Source organism: Phascolarctos cinereus, unplaced genomic scaffold (assembly GCF_003287225.1).
Source record: "Phascolarctos cinereus isolate Bilbo 61053 unplaced genomic scaffold, phaCin_HiC Scaffold_4;HRSCAF=312, whole genome shotgun sequence".
Lineage (NCBI taxonomy): Eukaryota > Metazoa > Chordata > Mammalia > Diprotodontia > Phascolarctidae > Phascolarctos > Phascolarctos cinereus.
In genome coordinates this window covers 4,038,431-4,055,147 of record NW_027555847.1, presented here as the reverse complement: position 1 = coordinate 4,055,147, position 16,717 = coordinate 4,038,431, and the positions used below count along the sequence as shown (strand labels likewise).

Below are 16,717 nucleotides of genomic sequence, written 5' to 3'. Positions count from 1 at the left end.
GGGCTCTGGTAGGCCAGTCTTCACCTTCACTTGCCTGGCCCCAGGCCTCCCTGCCACAGCCCTTACCTCCTATCTCCCTGCGGGCTTGTCTTCCTTCATTAGAGGGTAGGCTCCTTGAGGGCAGGGATTATCTTCCTTTCTGCTTTTATATGTATTTCCTGTGTTTAACGAATGCTCTATCTAAATAGATAAAAAAGCAACTTTTAAAGAGTTTCAGCTCAAATGAACAAAATCAGAAAAGAATAACACAGGAACAGTAGCAGGGCAAAAGAAACCACAAGAATGACCCCTTGCCTGTGCCCCGCTCGGCCAGCGACAAACAGCTGGGGATCTAAGGAGGTTACTTAATAAAACCAACCCAATGAGGACTGGAGACTGACTAGCAGGAAGCCACCGTCGCACTGACCCAAGAAGAGACAGAGCCGAGGCCGGCATCCACAGGCCAGTCCTGGGCAGTGCACACTAGTTCTCAACAGAGGCAGGCCACCTATTTCCAGCCAGGAGGAGATGGTTTTGGCACCATCATGACACGCGCACGACAAAGCTCAGACTGAACAAGGAAATTGTAGAAAACTATCATTAAATTATTTTGTCCAGACCCAGGATTTCCTCAGCACAATGAAGTTCCCCAATTGGAAACCTTCCTGAGCCATTAAAGGGCCTGCCCACTCTACAGAGAGCAGGTCCTCGCAACTGGTATTTGTCTTCCTGAGGGAGGGAACATTGCCACCAAAATATCAGATAAAAGAACTCTGCAAATCAAATGCAGCAATACATAAACCATTGCGTCTGCTGACCAAGAAGTCGGCAAGTCTGAAAATGCTTATTAAGCACTTACTGTATGCCAGGCAATATGCTAATAAATACTAGGGAGGCAAAAAGGTCAAAAGACGTTCCTTGCCCTCAGGGAGCCCATATTTTAATGAGGGAACAACACCCGATTAATTGGGCACCTACAGGATAGGCACCGGGGAGCCAAGAGACCCCAGGCATAGGGGGCTGAGTGTGGAGTCAGGAAGACAAGGTCAAATCCAGTGTCAGAGGTGTGACCTTGGATGGGTCCCTTACCCTCCCTCCAACTCAGTTTCTTCAACTATAAAATGAGGATAATATAAGCCCCCATCTCCCTGGGTTGTTGTAAAGATCAAATCAGAGAATCACCTTAAAGCTCCATGTAATTGCTGGTGAGCTAGTTTTTGTTACAGTGTAAATGGAGGGCAATCTCAGAGGGAAGTGGAGAGAACTGAAGGACAGCAGACAGAACCAAGAGAAAACTAAAGGGATGGGATCAAGGACAGAATGATGACCTCAGGCCAAGCCTCACTCTGCCACTTATTGCCTATTGACCTTGGACAAATCATTTCACTTCTCTGGGCCTCAGTTTCCTTGTCTGTAAGATGGGAAAAACTGGACGCCCCTGGTGTCACTTCAAGCTCTGTCTATGATCATATCACTAGAGGCAGAGAAGGCCAACAATCATGGATGTAAAACTCCCAAAAATATGAATTGAAGGACGTTTCCTTAACATGACTTTTAAAAGTATGTATTTGAAGATACGTGCCAATATACACAAGGCCGAAACATTAGAGACATTCCCAGTAAACCCACAGGCAGGAAAAGAAGACAAGCATTGGCAATGAAGATGGATCTGACAAATATTCATAAGCCCCGGCTGAGTGCTGGCACACCACACCGTGCTGACCTGGTTGCAGCAGGAGTTTATATCACACATCAGCCGGGCCCTCGCTGCTGCCAGGCAATCCTCGTGCACCTCCCTCATCAGCTCCCTCCTCCTCTCTCCACAGCAGCCGATCCAAACCTTCTCATCCCTCCTCCAACTTCTCCCCAGCTGATGACCTGGTCTCATATTTCATTGAAAAAACTGATGTCCTTCATCCAGAGCTCCCTCTTCTCCCCTCCTCCTCACCTGCTATCACTCGGGTGTCTTCTACCACTATCTCCTCCTTCACTCCTGTCTCACATCAAGAGATGGCCAAGGCACACCCTCTACACCCACAAGTGGTCCTGTCTTCTCTAGCAAATCACCCTCCCCATGTCATCCCCCCATCTCTCACTTAGCTTTCATTTCTCCCTGTCCACTGGTTGCTTCCCTGCTGCCTATAAATAGGCCCAAGTCTCCTCCATCCTCAGAAGACCCTCACTGGATCCACCCATCTCTGCTGACTTCATCCCACAGCTCTCCCTTTCATGGCTAAACTCCTGGAGAAGGCCACTTACAACTGTCGTCTGCCTTTCCTCTCCCCCTCTTCCTGGCTTCCACCTTCAGGATTCACAGGGAACTTCTCTCTTAATTGCCAGACCTTGGTGGCTTTTTCCTAATCCTCGTTCTCCTTGATCTCTCTGCAGCCTCTGATGCCATTGATCACCCTCACCCCCTTGGTGCCCTCTTTTCCCTAGGTTTTCAGAACGCCTCTCTCTCTCTGTGTCTCTCTCTGTCTCCTCTCTATCTTTGTCTGTCGATCTGTCTCTTTCTCTCTCCCTCCCCCGCCTCCGTCTCCTCTCTCTCCCTCTCTCTGTTATCTGTCTGTCTCCTCTCTCTCTCTCTCTGTCTCTCTGTCTCTGTCTGCCTGACTGTCTGTCTCTCTTTTCTCCTCCTACCTCTCTGACTGCTCCTTCTCAATCTTCTTTGCCAGATCTTCATCCATATTACTCCCAATAATGCTGGTTGTCTCAAAAGCTCTGCTCCCTGTCTCCCATTTCACTGGGTGATTTCATCAGCTCCCATGGATTCCATTCTCATCTCTATGCAGATGATTCTAAGTCTACCTTGCCAGCCCTAGCCTCTCTGCTGACCTCCAGTCTCTCATCTCTAACTGGCTCCTGGACATTTCACAATGGATGCCCTGTGGCCCCTTAAACTGGACATGTCCAAACTGAACTCATCTTTCCCCCAAATCTCCACCATTCCTAACTCCCCCTGCCCGTCCTCCTCATCCAAGCTCATGAGGACCCAGGCGTCTTCCTTGTCTTCTCTCTCCCCGTCCCCCCATATCCAGTTTGCTGCAAAAGCCATGGCCTGTCAGTTTTCCGTTCATAACGTGTCTCACAGACACCTCCTTCCCTTCTCTGCCACAGCGCCCCACCCAGAACCTCCCTAGACAACAGTGTGCTGGGGGTTCCATCCTCCATTCACCTGTCACAGGGATCTTCTCCAGCTCTGTCCCACCAAGTCACGCCCCCCCCCCCCCCCAGCAGGGCCAGCATCAAACTGAACAGCTTCTGACATGCCAAGCCCTTCTCGGCTCTTTCGCCCCATCCCCCCTTTCCAGTCTCCTTCCATCTCATTCCTCACCCACAGACCTCCTGCCTGTTCCATGAATAAGGCCCTCAGCTCCCAATGCCAGACCTTTCCACCAGCCATGCCCCCTGCGTGGGACGCTCTCCTTCCTCATCCCCACCTCCTGAAGAAACAGGAGCAGTCGCTACAAGAGCTGTCAGGGGACTGGGGCCGAGGGAGGGGGGGCAGTCTGGGCCACCACTGGACAGTCAGATGAGGAAGGGCAGGCTCAGGTACAAACATTCCAGCAGGGGATCTGTGAAGAACTGTGTTCAAATTCTGCCCCCCATACTTACTAGCAGTGTGACCCTGGGTAAATCCAGTCTCCTCTCAGCCTCAGTTTCCTCAACTGCTAAATGACAATAACAACAGTCCCTGCTTCCCAAGGGTACTGGGAGGATCCCATGAGTGAATGGATGCAAACACGCATGCTGGCTCTGATGGAGAAAACCGGCAGCCTCTGAGGGCTGAGACGGTAGCTGGAGAACCCCAGAGCCTGAGTTTCTAAGTGGCCTCCCACATTCCTGCTGTCTTCCTGAAGCAGCAGCTGGTCTGGATTCCGAGGCAGCATCTCAGCAGTAAGCAGGAAGCGTGTGGTGAGATGGGGGCCAATTCTGACTGCTGTGGGTGAGCTGGGGCATACCTCCTCTTGGGATGCACTCCCTCTGGGGGCCCCCTGTTTGTCAGAGGAGGCAGTTGGACTGGGGAGCCTCTCGGGTTGTTTCCAGCTCTCTACATCCCCACACCTCTCCTTTCCTCACCTCTACTTTCCCTCTGCCTTGTCCCTTTAACTGGCCAGAGTGTGAAGGTGACATTTCTTCTCCTGTGCTTACTGAACCAGAGTGATGATCCTGCCCATAATTTAAAATTGGGCTGACCTCTCTGTCTTCATCCCTCCTCTTTCCGCCACCAGGTACGAACAGACACACCCAAGTCCCAGGGAACCCAAGGGCTTTTCACCTGGGAGGCCTCAGCTCAGTTTCCCTGTTTGCATCTCTGTCTCTGCCTCCCCCAACATCTCCAGAGCAGTGACGGCCCTTTACCTCCCAAATGCCTCAGAGCTGGGGCTGTGGGCTTGGCCCCTCCTCCCTGCCTGCCCAGGGCTCTGGCCTCTCTCCCTGAACCTCCTGTTCCAGCTGACACCTCAGTGTCCTGGGCTGCTCCCCAAACAGCCCAGCGCACCCTCGGGCCTTGGTCTGGGCCCCTCTCCTTGCTCAGGGCAGGCATCGTTCTGGTACCCAAAGCAAACACAAATCAGCTTTGGAGTTAGGTGGGCCTCTTTCCCCTCCACGTGGGGTGGGGGGCGGGGAGGGGGGGCACGTAATCACGGGGAGTGACGGCTGGACGCCTGGCATGGCCCGTGGGGCAGGGCTGCTTTGGGTGTGCTCTCCCCACCAGGGGGAGGGGAACGTCCCAAGGCTCCTCTGCTCCCCTCTCCCCTCTCACCTCCACCTTCCCTGAACCATCATCCACCATCCTCTGCTCTGCAGCCAGCTCTGGCCACCCATGCAGGTGGGTCACGTCAAACTTCATCAGCTCCACTTTGGCTGGGGAATGGAGGCCAAGAAACATGGTTCTCAGCCCAGAGAACCCTCTGGGCCCCAGCCCTAGGCCCTCCCCGTCCCAGCCGGGCCTCCCTCACCAGTCTTGGGCAGGTTGTAAGCCCAGCCTGGCCCTTCCATCTGGTCCTTCTCTGTCCACTGCTGAAATAGCTGCTTGAACATGGTGGACTCAAAACTGTCATTCACCACCTCCACGTTGGTGGTGGCTGGGTAGCCCTTGGCCTGGATAAAGCCCTGGCGGGATAGCAAAAAGGATGTGCCTGAATGTGGGGTCTGAGAGAGAAGGGAGCTGCTCCTCATCCCTCCATCCCTCCATCCCCCCATCCCCCAGCTCCTTGTGGACCCTGGCCTCAGATCGGCCCCTTCCCAGGCACCCACCTCCCACTGCAGCCCCTCAGGCACTCCATAGCAGCCCTGCAGATTAATGAGGCCCACAATCTGCTCTTCTCACAACTGCCTTCCAAATACTCAGTTGCTTCTCTTTGAAGGGCAGGGTATTCACCCCAGCATCCCTCCCATCTGAGCAGGGTTGCTCCAGATCTGGGGTAAGGGGCAGCTCCTACACTGGAAGGGGCGTCTCCTACACTGGAGGGGGCAGCTTCTACACTGGAAGGGAGCAATGGCTCCTATGCTAGAGGGGGCCTCCCTTGAGGTGAAGGCTGTGTCCCCCACATCTGCCCAGGGACTCCCAGGGAAAGCCCCTTCGGGCCCTCACCACTGCCCAGCTGAAGGCTGCCTTCTTCTCCTCCTTGCTGGATCCATGGCCCCGCCACACGTAGATCTTGAAGCCGCCTTGGTCCAGGATATAACAGTCCTAGGGGATGAACGCCAAGGAAAGGTCATGCTTCAGGGTCGCCCAACGATGCTGGGAACTAAGCCCGCTGAGGGTTTGAACATCCATTTTCCAGATGAGGAAACTGATGCCCGGGAGGTTGGAGGGATGGGCCACCCGGATGACGAGCTCCAGTTTGCAGAATGGCGCCATGGGGCTGAGCTGAGGGAGCAGGACCGGTGGGAGGGGGTGGAGGGAATTTGACCCTGGGCAAGGGTCATATCCATGTGCCTCAGTGTCCCCGTGAAGGTCCCTGCCGGCCCTGAAGCCAAGACCCCCCCTCGATGCCTCCCTTGGTCTGGAGCTCCTGGTATCAGGACTGCCTCCCAGCACCAAGCCCCGGGGGGGGGGGTCTTCTCCTCAGGCTATGGGCTCACCTCGTGCTGTAAGAGGTCCTGTGTCAGAGGTCGGGTGGCAATCTCCTGGACCACCAGGTCTTCATCCTTTTCATAAAGGCTGGTGGAGACAGGCCTAGGTGAGTGCCATACCTCCCTGCCCTTTCCCCATCCTTCCTCCCTTCTCCCTTCTCTCTCGTCAGGACGGGCCCTTCTTTTCCTCTTAGCGCCTGACTCAGCTTCTCCCTGTGTGTTCCCTATTCCCTCCTCCAAAGTCCTCGTCCTCTGGAAGAAGCTGATATTCATGGAAGAATCTGGGCCTGGGGGTCAGTAGACCTGGATTCTAGTCTCCCCCAGAAACGTCCAGCCTTGCATAGGTCCCTCCCTTTCTCTGGGTCCCTATCCCCTCCCTTTTAAAATGAGGTGATTAAGCGGCCTCATCTCAATCGTTCCTTTCAGCTCCATCATCCTGCAAGTCCTGGCCCTGCCTTTTCGTGCCTTTTTGATTTTGCTGGGAGAAGGCTAGAGTCAGCTCTCAGCGCCTCTCTTTCTCCCAAAAGTCACTGTGTGTGATCAAAGGGGCTTGGGAGATGCAAAGCCTCAAATAAGAGGAGCAAAGTATAGGGGCCTAGAGTGAGGCCTTCCCTTGCTTCCTCCTCGAGCGGGTTGGGTCAGACTAGATGACACCTAAGGGCTTTTCCACCTCCAGAGCAGGTGATCCTGCCACGAGAGAGGTAGCGCCTCCCGGGACCCTCACTCACTGGTACAGCCGCAGGTTGGCCTTCTGGAATTCGTCGGCCTTCTCCTCCGGGACGACGTCCCGCAGCGAGCCCGCCCGCGGCCCCAGTACCGTCTCCATGATCTGCAGCAGGCCGGCAGAGCCGTGGTCCTCATCCGCCACCCCAATCTGGGCACGGCCGCCCCGCTCTCCGTCTCGGATGTTCCGGGCCAAGGCCAGCCCCTGCCGGGCCACAGACCAGGGTGGACTTGCAGAGCTGGCACCTGCCACCAGCCCTAGACAGCCCCCCCCCATCTCCCATCTATCCTAAGGTCCCACTCCCAAAATCTTCCTGCAGGGGCCAGACATCCGTCCTCAGGCGCACTCGGGGCCCTGGCCTATCTCTGGAGCGCTATCTCACACTGCCCCTGGACATCTGTATCCGGTGATGTGAGATCACCAGGGCGCAGCAGACAGACTTGAGAGGAAAGAAGCCCCCAACGATCTGTCTGGAGAGGAGGGGCAGGGAAGGAACGAGAGGGGCTTGTCTGGTGCCGCTGGGTAGGCGAGCCTCCCCCGCCACCGCCCAGGCAAGGAGGCACGGCCCGATCCCACTTCCCTGCCTGTCCGTGAACCCCTGGCCCTAAGCAGATACCAGGGCCTCCTTCCCCTGCTCCAGCTGCCCTCTCAGGGTGCCGAGCACAGGGCTGGGCCCCCCAGCCTGGGACACTGACCCGGGATTTCTCAGACAAGTTGGCTTCGGGACCATTCCACTGAATCAGCACCTTCCCCAGGTCCAGGAGGAAGACGTCTCCTTTGTTGAAGCTGTCCCAGGACAGGTCCACCTGGGGAGGGGAGGAGGAGGTGTAAAAACAAAGCATCCCCTGCCCCTCCCCACCTCCTCCAGGAAGTCCACCTGCCCCTTCCCTCAGGCCTTCGGGTGGTCCTACTGACTACAAGAACATTCACTCTCTGTCTCCACTGTCTCTGGGGTGTCTTTCCAGGGGAGGTGCACGTAGCTGTGGCGCTGTGTGATGGGGACTCACTCAGATGTCTGTGTGTGGTTGTGTGTGATTGTGTGTGGGGGAATCATTGTGCTCAATGTGTATTTGTGTGTTTGTATGTCTATGTGTGATTGTGTGGAATGGGGTCACTGTGTTCAGTGTGTATCTGTGTGTCTGTGTGTGGTTGTGTGGGATGGGGTCACTGTGTTCAGTGTGTATCTGTGTGTTTGTGTGTGTGGGAATCACTGTGTTCCGTGTGTATCTGTGTGATTGTGTGTGGTTGTGTGGGATGGGGTCACTGTGCTGAGTGTATATCTGTGTATGTGTGTTTGTATGTGATTATGTGGGATGGTGTCATGGTGTTCAGGGTGTATCTGTGTGTTTGTGTGTGGTTGCGTGGGATGGTGTCACGGTGCTTGGATGTCTGGCTGGGTCTCTATGTGCATTGACACAATTTGTGAAGGTATTTGTGTGTGTGATTGTGTTACTGTGAGAAGGCGTTTGTGTGGGGGATTTTGTTTGGTCATGTTTTAGTATGGACGATGGTGTCGTTGTGAACGGGGGTCTAGAGCATCATGTAACTGGTTGTAAATGGCGTATGTGTGTGGGTAGAATGTCCTTCCCTATACACACACTGGATCCGCAGAAGGCCTGCTCCTCTGCTCCCTCCTAGTGTGGGCCCCACTCCTGCCTCGCCCCCCAGGGGAGGGATGCTGGCCTCTCCTCGGCTCTTCCCGAGTGTGTGTATGTACGGGAGCCTGGTAAGGAGCTCCACAGCCCAGGGCCCCAACATGGTGGCCTTTCTTCTCCTCCCACCCAGGGTGCCACCTCACCCCAGTACCGTGCTCTTAGGGAGCTGGTGCCCACTTCCCTCTCCTCTTGGTCACCCTCTTCCTGCTCAGTTAACTCGGTTCAGGCTGCTCAGAGGTGGGAAGACCCTCTCGCACCCACCACCCATGGCGGCAGGGCAGAGAGCAGGTATTATCAGACTGCTTTTACAGATAAAGAAACTGAGGCATGGGGCCATCGGTGGCAGAGCTGGGACCCTTGGGCTCTTTAAGATGCACCCAAGTCCTTGGGGGTAGAGTCAGGAATGCAGTGGGCCCACCCCCTGCTTCTTCCCCTTCCCTCCGTCCCTGGATGGCTTGGCCCAGGAATAGGGGGAGCCCCCCAGGGCTGCTGGGCCGCCTCACCTCTGTGGCTGTCACAGGCTTCTTTCCCTTGATATGCAGGAGTCTCTGAATGTGGTACATGTTTGTCTCCACATGCTTTAAGCCGGAGGCCAGACTCCCCTTCTTGTAACTGGGTTAGGGAGGGAGAGAGCGGGTGAGGTCCCATGAACCCCCAGGGGCTCGTCGATTGGGATGCAGGCCAGGGGGGAGAGGCCCATGCTTCCTGTCTGTGGGCCCTGGGCAAGTCACCTCCACACCCCCTGGGCCTTAGCTTCCTTCTCTGTAAAGCGGGGATCGCAGCAGCTGCGTCCCAGAACTGTCATGATGATGGAGCCAGACAGGGACACCAGCCAGGGGGGCGACGGTCAGCGACCCAGCCCAGCCCAGCCCAGGGCCCCACTCACATGATTCCCTTCTTGAAGTAGCTCTTGAAGACATTCGACTCACAGCCCTGGACCTCACGGTGCTGCACGGGGATGTCCCCCAGCAGACTGTCCAGCTGGGCCGTGTAGGCCGCGGCCGCCCCCCTGCTCAGCCACGGCCGAGTCCTTGCCTATCCAGTAATGAATATCGATGGAGAGGTCCCGGCTGGTCTTCTCCTTCTGGGGACATGAACAGGCACAGGATGGGAGCCAGGCCCACCGGGCCAGCCTTCCTTCATCCTCTTCCTCATCCCCAGCTCAGCCAGGGCCCCGGGCGCTGACCTGGGCCACAGCAAGGGGGCTCAGGGCCAGGGCAGAGGGCTGAGGCTGCTTCCTAGCCCTCTGCTCCCTCTGGGCTCAGCCAGCCTTCCTCGAATTGGTGGGCTCCTCTCCTGAACAGAATGGGATGCAGAAAAGCCTGTGCCAGCCCCTCCACACTCCTAAGGAACCACCTCTTCCTCCCTAGGCTAATCAGCCCCTGTCCCCTGAGGGCCAGCCTCCTTCCCCACCCCCATGCCCCCAGGCAACACACAGACCACAGAAATATGCCCATTCTATGGAGGATGCTGCAGCCTCCTCCGCCCAGAGATTTAGACCTGGCAGAGAGCTGGAGGGTCATTTTAGAGGCCCAGGGTGGTTGGGGACCCTGCCTCAGATGTCTGGGGCAGATCTTTCCACCTCCGAGTCCAGCATTTTACCCTGTTCTCTGCCCAGAAGAAGGTCCCCTGCTCTTCGGGAGGGACGGCACCACCTTCTTTTCCCCCAGGTGTCGGCAGCACCCCCTGTCGCCTGCCCTGGTCTCCCCAGCAGAGCCTGCCCCCTCCCTTCCATCCCCTTTCCTTTCCTTCCCCTGGGCACAAGACCAAGCCTCAGAAGCAGAGGAAAAGAGAGGTCCCTGGGGTCACTGGTCCAGGGCTGGCCTAGGCCATAGCCTGGGGTCGGCCCCCACCCCCCATTCAGGTTCTAGGGAACAGTAAGAGTCACCCTGGACTGAGGAAGGGCCCAGGGACGGCTGTTCTCAGGGACACTTGGGGTTCTGAACCCTGGTACCTCCTTGGCACAGGCTGGCCTTGCCCATGCCCCTCTCCTCTGAGGCTGTGGCACCACCAGAGGCCACTGGGGGACCCGCAAAGGCTGAGCTGTGGCCATGAGCCTTGGGGTAACTTGGGATTCACAAGACCCCAGGAGGGGCATACATCACAAAAATGCGAGACTGTGCCCAGTGTGATTTGGGAGCCCTCCACAAGGGGCCAGGGCAGAGCTGGAGCCAGGGAAGCTGGGCTCTGTCACTGCCTGCCGACGGGGCCCTGGCCGAGTCACTGCTCCTATGGGCCTCCGTTTCCTCATCTGTAAAATGAAGGCTAGATGACCTCCAAGGCCCCTTTAGGAGGCCCATGTTCAGACGCCAGCTGACGTCTGAGAGGGGAAGATCCTCGCTCTTCATCCCTGACTCCTGGCTTCTGCCTCCCCAGCCCAGTCTCCTCTACTGAGCTGCTAATGTAACCTTGAGGCGAATGACTGACCGTGAGATTCCCTAGCTCAAGCACCCTCAGTGACTCCCTGGTGCCAGGTCTCCATCTTGTTTGATGCACATGGCTTCTCTCTGGGTGTCTACACTCCAGTCAAACCGACCCCTTTCCTTGTTCCTGAACATGACATTTCAGCTCCAACTCGTAGGTAGGCCTCCCAAAGACTGGCCCCCTGCTCCCCTCCTCAACCCCACCTCTCAGAATCCACGGCTTCCTTCAAGGATCAGCTCCTGGGCCTCCTCCTCCAGGAAGCCTTCCCTGATCCTGCCTGCCCGTGGAAGATCCAGGGGATCTGAGGTTCAGAGCCAGAAGGGACCTTAGAGGCCAGCGAGTGTCCTCGGTGAGGAAACTGAGGCACAGAGTGTTTTTGTTCTCTCTCTGTCTCTCTCTGTCTCTGACTCTGTCTCTGTCTCTCTCTCTCTCTTCTCTCTCTCTCTCTCTCTCTCTCTCTCTCTCTCTCTCTCTCTCTCTCGTATTTACTTATCTTGGTATGGGTTCTATTCTGCCAGACCCCCAACTGGCAGGAAAAAGTGAGGTCCTTGAAGGCCACACCTGTTTCATTTTTGCCCCAGTGTCCCAGAGCACAGCCTCGCATCAGGCACATAGCAGGCACTTAATAAACATCTGTTGGATTGAGTTGGACTTTTGCCCGGGGACAGTCAAAGCAGGCTTCATGGAGGAGGTGACATTTAAGCTAAGCCTTGAATGTGCCTGCTTTTAAGAGGCCGAATGGAGAACTGGGGCCATTCCAGAGTGAAGGTTGGACCTTGGACGCCAGGCCAAGCAGCCTGGATCTCACTGGGGAGGTTCTGGGGACCAATTCCCAGCTCCGAGCAGGGCAGAGCCAAGACTGATCGGTGCCTAAGGGGGACAAGGCTGAGTGCCACGTGGAGGAGGGCTGGGAGGGGTGGAGCAGAGAGGTAGGCAGGCCTGCAGCGGCCCAGGGAGAGGCCAGGGAGGGCCATGGCTGAGCCGTGGGGTCACAGGGGAGGCAGCTGACCTTGGAGATGGAAATGAGGGGTACGGAAGAGGAAAAAAGGACCCCAGAAATTGGAACTCAGACTACAGACTGACAGCCAGGAGGGATGGCAGAGGGCATCAGGTTACAAATGAAAAGTATGAGGCCCAGAGAGGTGGAGAGATTTGACCAAAGTCACACAGGCAATGAGTGGCAGGATTTGAACCCAGGTCCTCTGACTTTAAAGCCAGCCCTCATGGTGCCCCGGACAGTTCTGATGTCTCCAGGTTTGGGTGGGAGAATGGGAAATAGGGCTTCAGATTCATGTTGTCCAAGGTGCCAGACGCTTGGGGCGGGGTCGGGGGAGAGCCTGGACTCTGGCCACCTTTCTCCAGCTGCCTCCTCCCCCAGTGCCCAGGTCCAGGCTCCAGTGGACATGGCCAGTGGGGAGCCAGGCTCCAGGACCACTCACATGCAGGATGATGTAGCAGTCACCTTCAAAGAAACTCCCATAGGCCTTCTCGGGCACTCGTACCATCTTCATCTTCTAGAAAGGGCAGTGACAGGCTCCTGTGGACTGGGCCTCACCCTCCCTCCACCCCCAGCCCAGGCCTTGGGGGGCTGCCCCACCCCCTCCTAGGAAGGCCCCTCAATGCCTCTCTCCCCTGTTCCATCCCTGCCCTGCGTCCCCCCCATTCCATCCCTGCCCTGTGTCCCACCCTGTCCGATCTCTGCCCTGCATCCCTGTCCAGGTTTAGTGCCTCTCACCTCAATGACCCAGATCTGTAGACCCTGCAACATGTCAATGGAGGGGAGGCTGCTGTCCAGGTCCATCCTTCTGGGTTTGGGCTGAAAACACAAGAAGTGAGTAGGGCAGTGTGGAAGGGGGGATGGGAAATGTGGAGCCTGGATCTCTATCTAGAAGAGATGTCAGAGGTCATCAGGCCATTGGAGTGGGGGCAGGGCGGGAGGTCAGGAAAATGACCGGGCTAGCTCCCAATGGCCTGCCTTCTGAGGCCATCAGCAATGCCCCTGATCCTGTCTCAAAGAGGGGTTCCGAAGAACAAGAGTGCCGGCAGGGATGAATCCCTTCTCCATTGCCAGGCTCTCTACATGGCCTGAAGGTTGATGAATGAACAACTGAATGAAGAAATGTGGGAAGCAGCTGACTTACAGACAGGAAGGCTTTGCAAAGGTCCCCAGACCCCAGGCAGGTCTGGCAAACGGTCACCGGGAATGCAGGGCCCTCGGAATGGACACACAGACTGTGCCCAGGAATGTGCAGACAAGCCCACTCAGTCCTCAGGGCAAGCCCAGGCTCTGCAAAGCCTGGTGGGGGTCGGGGTGGGCTGGGCCAGGAGGTCACACAGGGGCCTTTCCAGCCACAAAAGCCCTCAGAAGAGGCAGGAGACTCAGCTGTGCCAATGTGGTCAGTGGGCCCAGGGGCTCAACCAGGCCTTGACCTTCCACTGTAAGGCTGGCCTCACCACCCTCCAGCCCCAGCTCAGGGCACAGCCACCCGCACACTCGGACCTCTGGCTGGCTCTCGATTCCAGCCCTCTCATTCCACAGCTGAGGACTGAGGTCCACAGATGATCACGTGGCTGATCACTGGGAGAGCCAAAGCCACCACACCGGGCCTGTGCCAGGGGACCCTGGGGCAGCCTGGCCAGCCTCCAGTTGGGAGAGCTTGTCTTCATGCAAGAGAGACCCTTGGAGAAGGCAATGGGGGGCACCTTCCCCTCTGCCCCTACAGAATCCCTCCTCAATGCCCATTGATTGGGGAATGGCTGAGCAAGTTGTGGTATATGAATGTGATGGAATATTATGGTGCTATGAGAAATGATGAGCAGGCAGACTTCAGAAAAAACCTGGAAAGACTTGTATGGACTGATGCTGAGTGAAATGAGCAGAAGCAGGAGAACGTTGTACGTAGTAACAGCCATATTGTGTGATGACTAATATTGATAGACTTAACCCTTCTCAGCAATACAAGGATCTAAGACATCTCCAGAGGCCTCGTGATGGAAAATGCTGTCCACATCCAGAGAAAGAACTATGGAGTTTGAATGCAGATCAAAGTATACTATTTGCTATTTTTTTCTCTTCTGTTGAGTTTTGTTTCCTCTTTCTGGTGATTCTTCCTATTGGTTCTAATTCTTACTTACATCACTAATCTGAAAATATGTTTAATAAGAATGTATATATATAGCCTATATCAGATTGTGCTGTCTTGGGGAGGGTGGGGGGGGAGGAAGGGAGAGAAAACTTTTAAACTCAAAAGCATATGGAAGTGAGTGTTGATAAATCAAAATAAATTAATAAAAAAAGAGAGAATCCCTCGTCTTCAGCACTGATGGAGCAGACCCTCTTTCCTGGCTCCCCGCCATGTTGCCCCTATGGTGGGGCCTTGACCGAGCAGAACTATGGTGGGCTGGCTGGCATAGTGGACGGAGCTCTAGCCAGAGAAGCCCTAGCTCACATTCTGCCCCTGCTTCCTACTGGCTGTGTGACCTTGTCAGAGTTGGGTTATTCCTGAGCCTCCCTCCTTTGGGTGCAAGGCCCCAGGGAGCTCATGCGTGCCAAGCTCCTAAGGAAGGCCGGCCACCAGTCCCATCACAGTGAACTGCACATGTTTGCCCAGCCATCTCTGCTCCTTCTGGTGACCCTGTGAACCAGCCCTCTGCCAGGACCCCCACTCTTAGTGGTGACTGCTTCCTCTTAGCCTCTTAGTCAAAGTTCCCTTTGGAAAATGCCAACGGTGTCTGGGATGTATACAGAAAGAGAGGTGCCCATCTGCAGGAGGGGAAGGGAGGAGGGTCTCTGCAGAGGACAGCCAGGAGGGAGGGAGAGAGTCAGGGCTGCTGGGCATCCCTGCAGCCTCTGCCCACCCCCGGCTCTGGAGCTGAGGGTCAGATTCTAAGCTAATCTCTGAGGCCTCCAGGAGGAAAAGAAGGTAGGAACAAGGCTGGGGCATGGGGGGAGGGCAGAATCCAATGGGATCGGGGTCTGTGCACTCCTGAGGGGATGTGGGGGTGGGAAGAGAAGAGCACACACATCCAGGGCCTCCTTCCCCTGTCATAGGACCCGGAATATGAGGGGAGGTGATGGGGGATAGAGATGGACAATGGGTAAAATGAGGCCCTGACAGCAAGACTGGGTGGGGGAGGGGCTTGGGTGACACAGTTGGGAGCCGGGGGGGCTGGAAGGAGGGGGCACCTCTACACCACTTCTGGTGGGAGATGTCTGAGAGGTGGCTGGACATATGGTCCTGGAGATGTGCAGAGGTTAGGGAAGGCTGGGCAGGCTTGAGAATCAACAGCACAGAGGTGATCTGTGTATCCATGAGAAGTGGTGGAGTCACCGAGGGAAAAGGGAGAAGAGAAGAGGGCCCGGACAGATCACTGTGGGGCACCCATGGTCAGCCGCCATGGCCAAAAGCAGGGGTGGGCAACCTGAGCCTCGAGGCTGCATGTCAAGTGGGGTCCTTTGACTGAATCCAAACTTTGCAGAACAAATCCCCTTCATGAAAGGATTTGTTCTGTAAAACTTGGACTCAGTCAAAAAGCTGCATCCAAGGACCTAGAGGGCCACATGTGGCCTCGAGGCTGCAGGTTCCCGCCCCTGGACTAGAGCAAAAACCAGCAAAGGAGGCTGAGATGGAGCAGGAGACAGCAGGGTCAGGAAAGCCTAGAGAGGAGAGAGGGTCAAGGAGAAGAGGGAGACGGACGATGTCAAGGATGAGGCCTGAGAAAAGGCTGCGAGATTTGTTGATTAAGAGATGATTGGCAACTTCAGAGAGCAGTTTCAGTAGGAAATAGTGAAAGCCAGTGGAGGCCCCTGTGTAGACAGCCTTCTCAGAGAGTTTGGCCACAAGACAGGGGAGGGATAGGGGACCACGGCTAGTGGGGATGGATGGGCCAAGGGAGGGTGTTTGAGGCAAGGGGAGCCCCGGGCATGTTTGTAGGTAGAGGGAAGGAGCCAGCAGATAGGGAGGGACTGAAGACAAGGGAAGGTCTGGGGATGACAGAGGAGGCAGACAGACAGCAGCATCTCTTCAAGTATCCTTCTGAGAACACCTCGCTCCACCAGAGCCCTGCCTCAGCCCACACAGGTCTTTGTCCATCTCACCTCAATCCCTCTGCTCTCTCCAGGCCTGTTCATGGGCTGTCAGGGGACAGGAGCTCTCCCACCATGGCCACCGAAGCCTGCTTACCTCCCTCAGTCCAGCCTGCTTCTGCTCTGCTGCTCCCTCCGCCTTCCTCCCTGGCATCCCAGAGGCTCGTCTCTCTGTGGGCAAACCCAGTGGTCCTTCCCTCTTTCCTCTCCCCTCCCTCCCCCTGGCCCTAATATGCTACACTGTGGCCAGAAGCTGGTGATACAGGAGGAGGGCAGCTGAGTCAACCGCTACTGAGACTGGGTGGGTCACAGCTCCCAGCACCCTGCTCCAACAAATCCTTATCTTCACCATTATCAATTCATCTGAATTCTAGACGGTGAGCTCAGGGACTAGTCAGCCCATTTAACAGATGAACCATTGATAACTAAACTGTCTCCATCTTCTGACTTTCAATTCCTGCTCTGTGTAGCCTAGAGGAAGTGGGCCCGGACTTTGGAGTCAGCAGAGAGCTGGATGGAATCCTGCCTTTGACCACTAACTAGCACAGTAGCCTTGGGCAGGTCACTGAACCTCTCAGCTTGGGTGTCTTCATCTGTAAAATGGAGCTCAGACTGCAATGTCTCCTCCACACCTCTCCAACAGACAGGGGGGCAGTGGGTGTGTGAGCAGGCTGCCCCACAAGAAGCCCATTGGCTTTGCTTTCTCTCTCACCACCATTGGCCTCTGAAATGAAAATGACAGAATCACAGGAGGGAGCCGACGATGCC

At 56.0% G+C, this 16,717-nt stretch overlaps 1 protein-coding gene across 1 annotated transcript in view; it reads right to left on the bottom strand.

The window, feature by feature from the left end:
* The window catches only part of VILL (villin like), a 30,069-nt gene extending 13,951 nt beyond the window's left edge, over window positions 1–16,118 (bottom strand). The window contains 12 exon segments of the mRNA XM_020964459.2: window positions 4,745–4,845; window positions 4,941–5,094; window positions 5,576–5,674; window positions 6,070–6,148; window positions 6,789–6,988; window positions 7,480–7,590; window positions 8,943–9,051; window positions 9,326–9,447; window positions 9,449–9,523; window positions 12,303–12,377; window positions 12,599–12,679; window positions 16,047–16,118. Of these exon segments, the coding sequence (XP_020820118.2) occupies window positions 4,745–4,845; window positions 4,941–5,094; window positions 5,576–5,674; window positions 6,070–6,148; window positions 6,789–6,988; window positions 7,480–7,590; window positions 8,943–9,051; window positions 9,326–9,447; window positions 9,449–9,523; window positions 12,303–12,377; window positions 12,599–12,679; window positions 16,047–16,103 (1,263 nt within the window). The 5' untranslated portion in view covers window positions 16,104–16,118.
* Between the last annotated feature and the right edge of the window lie 599 nt (window positions 16,119–16,717).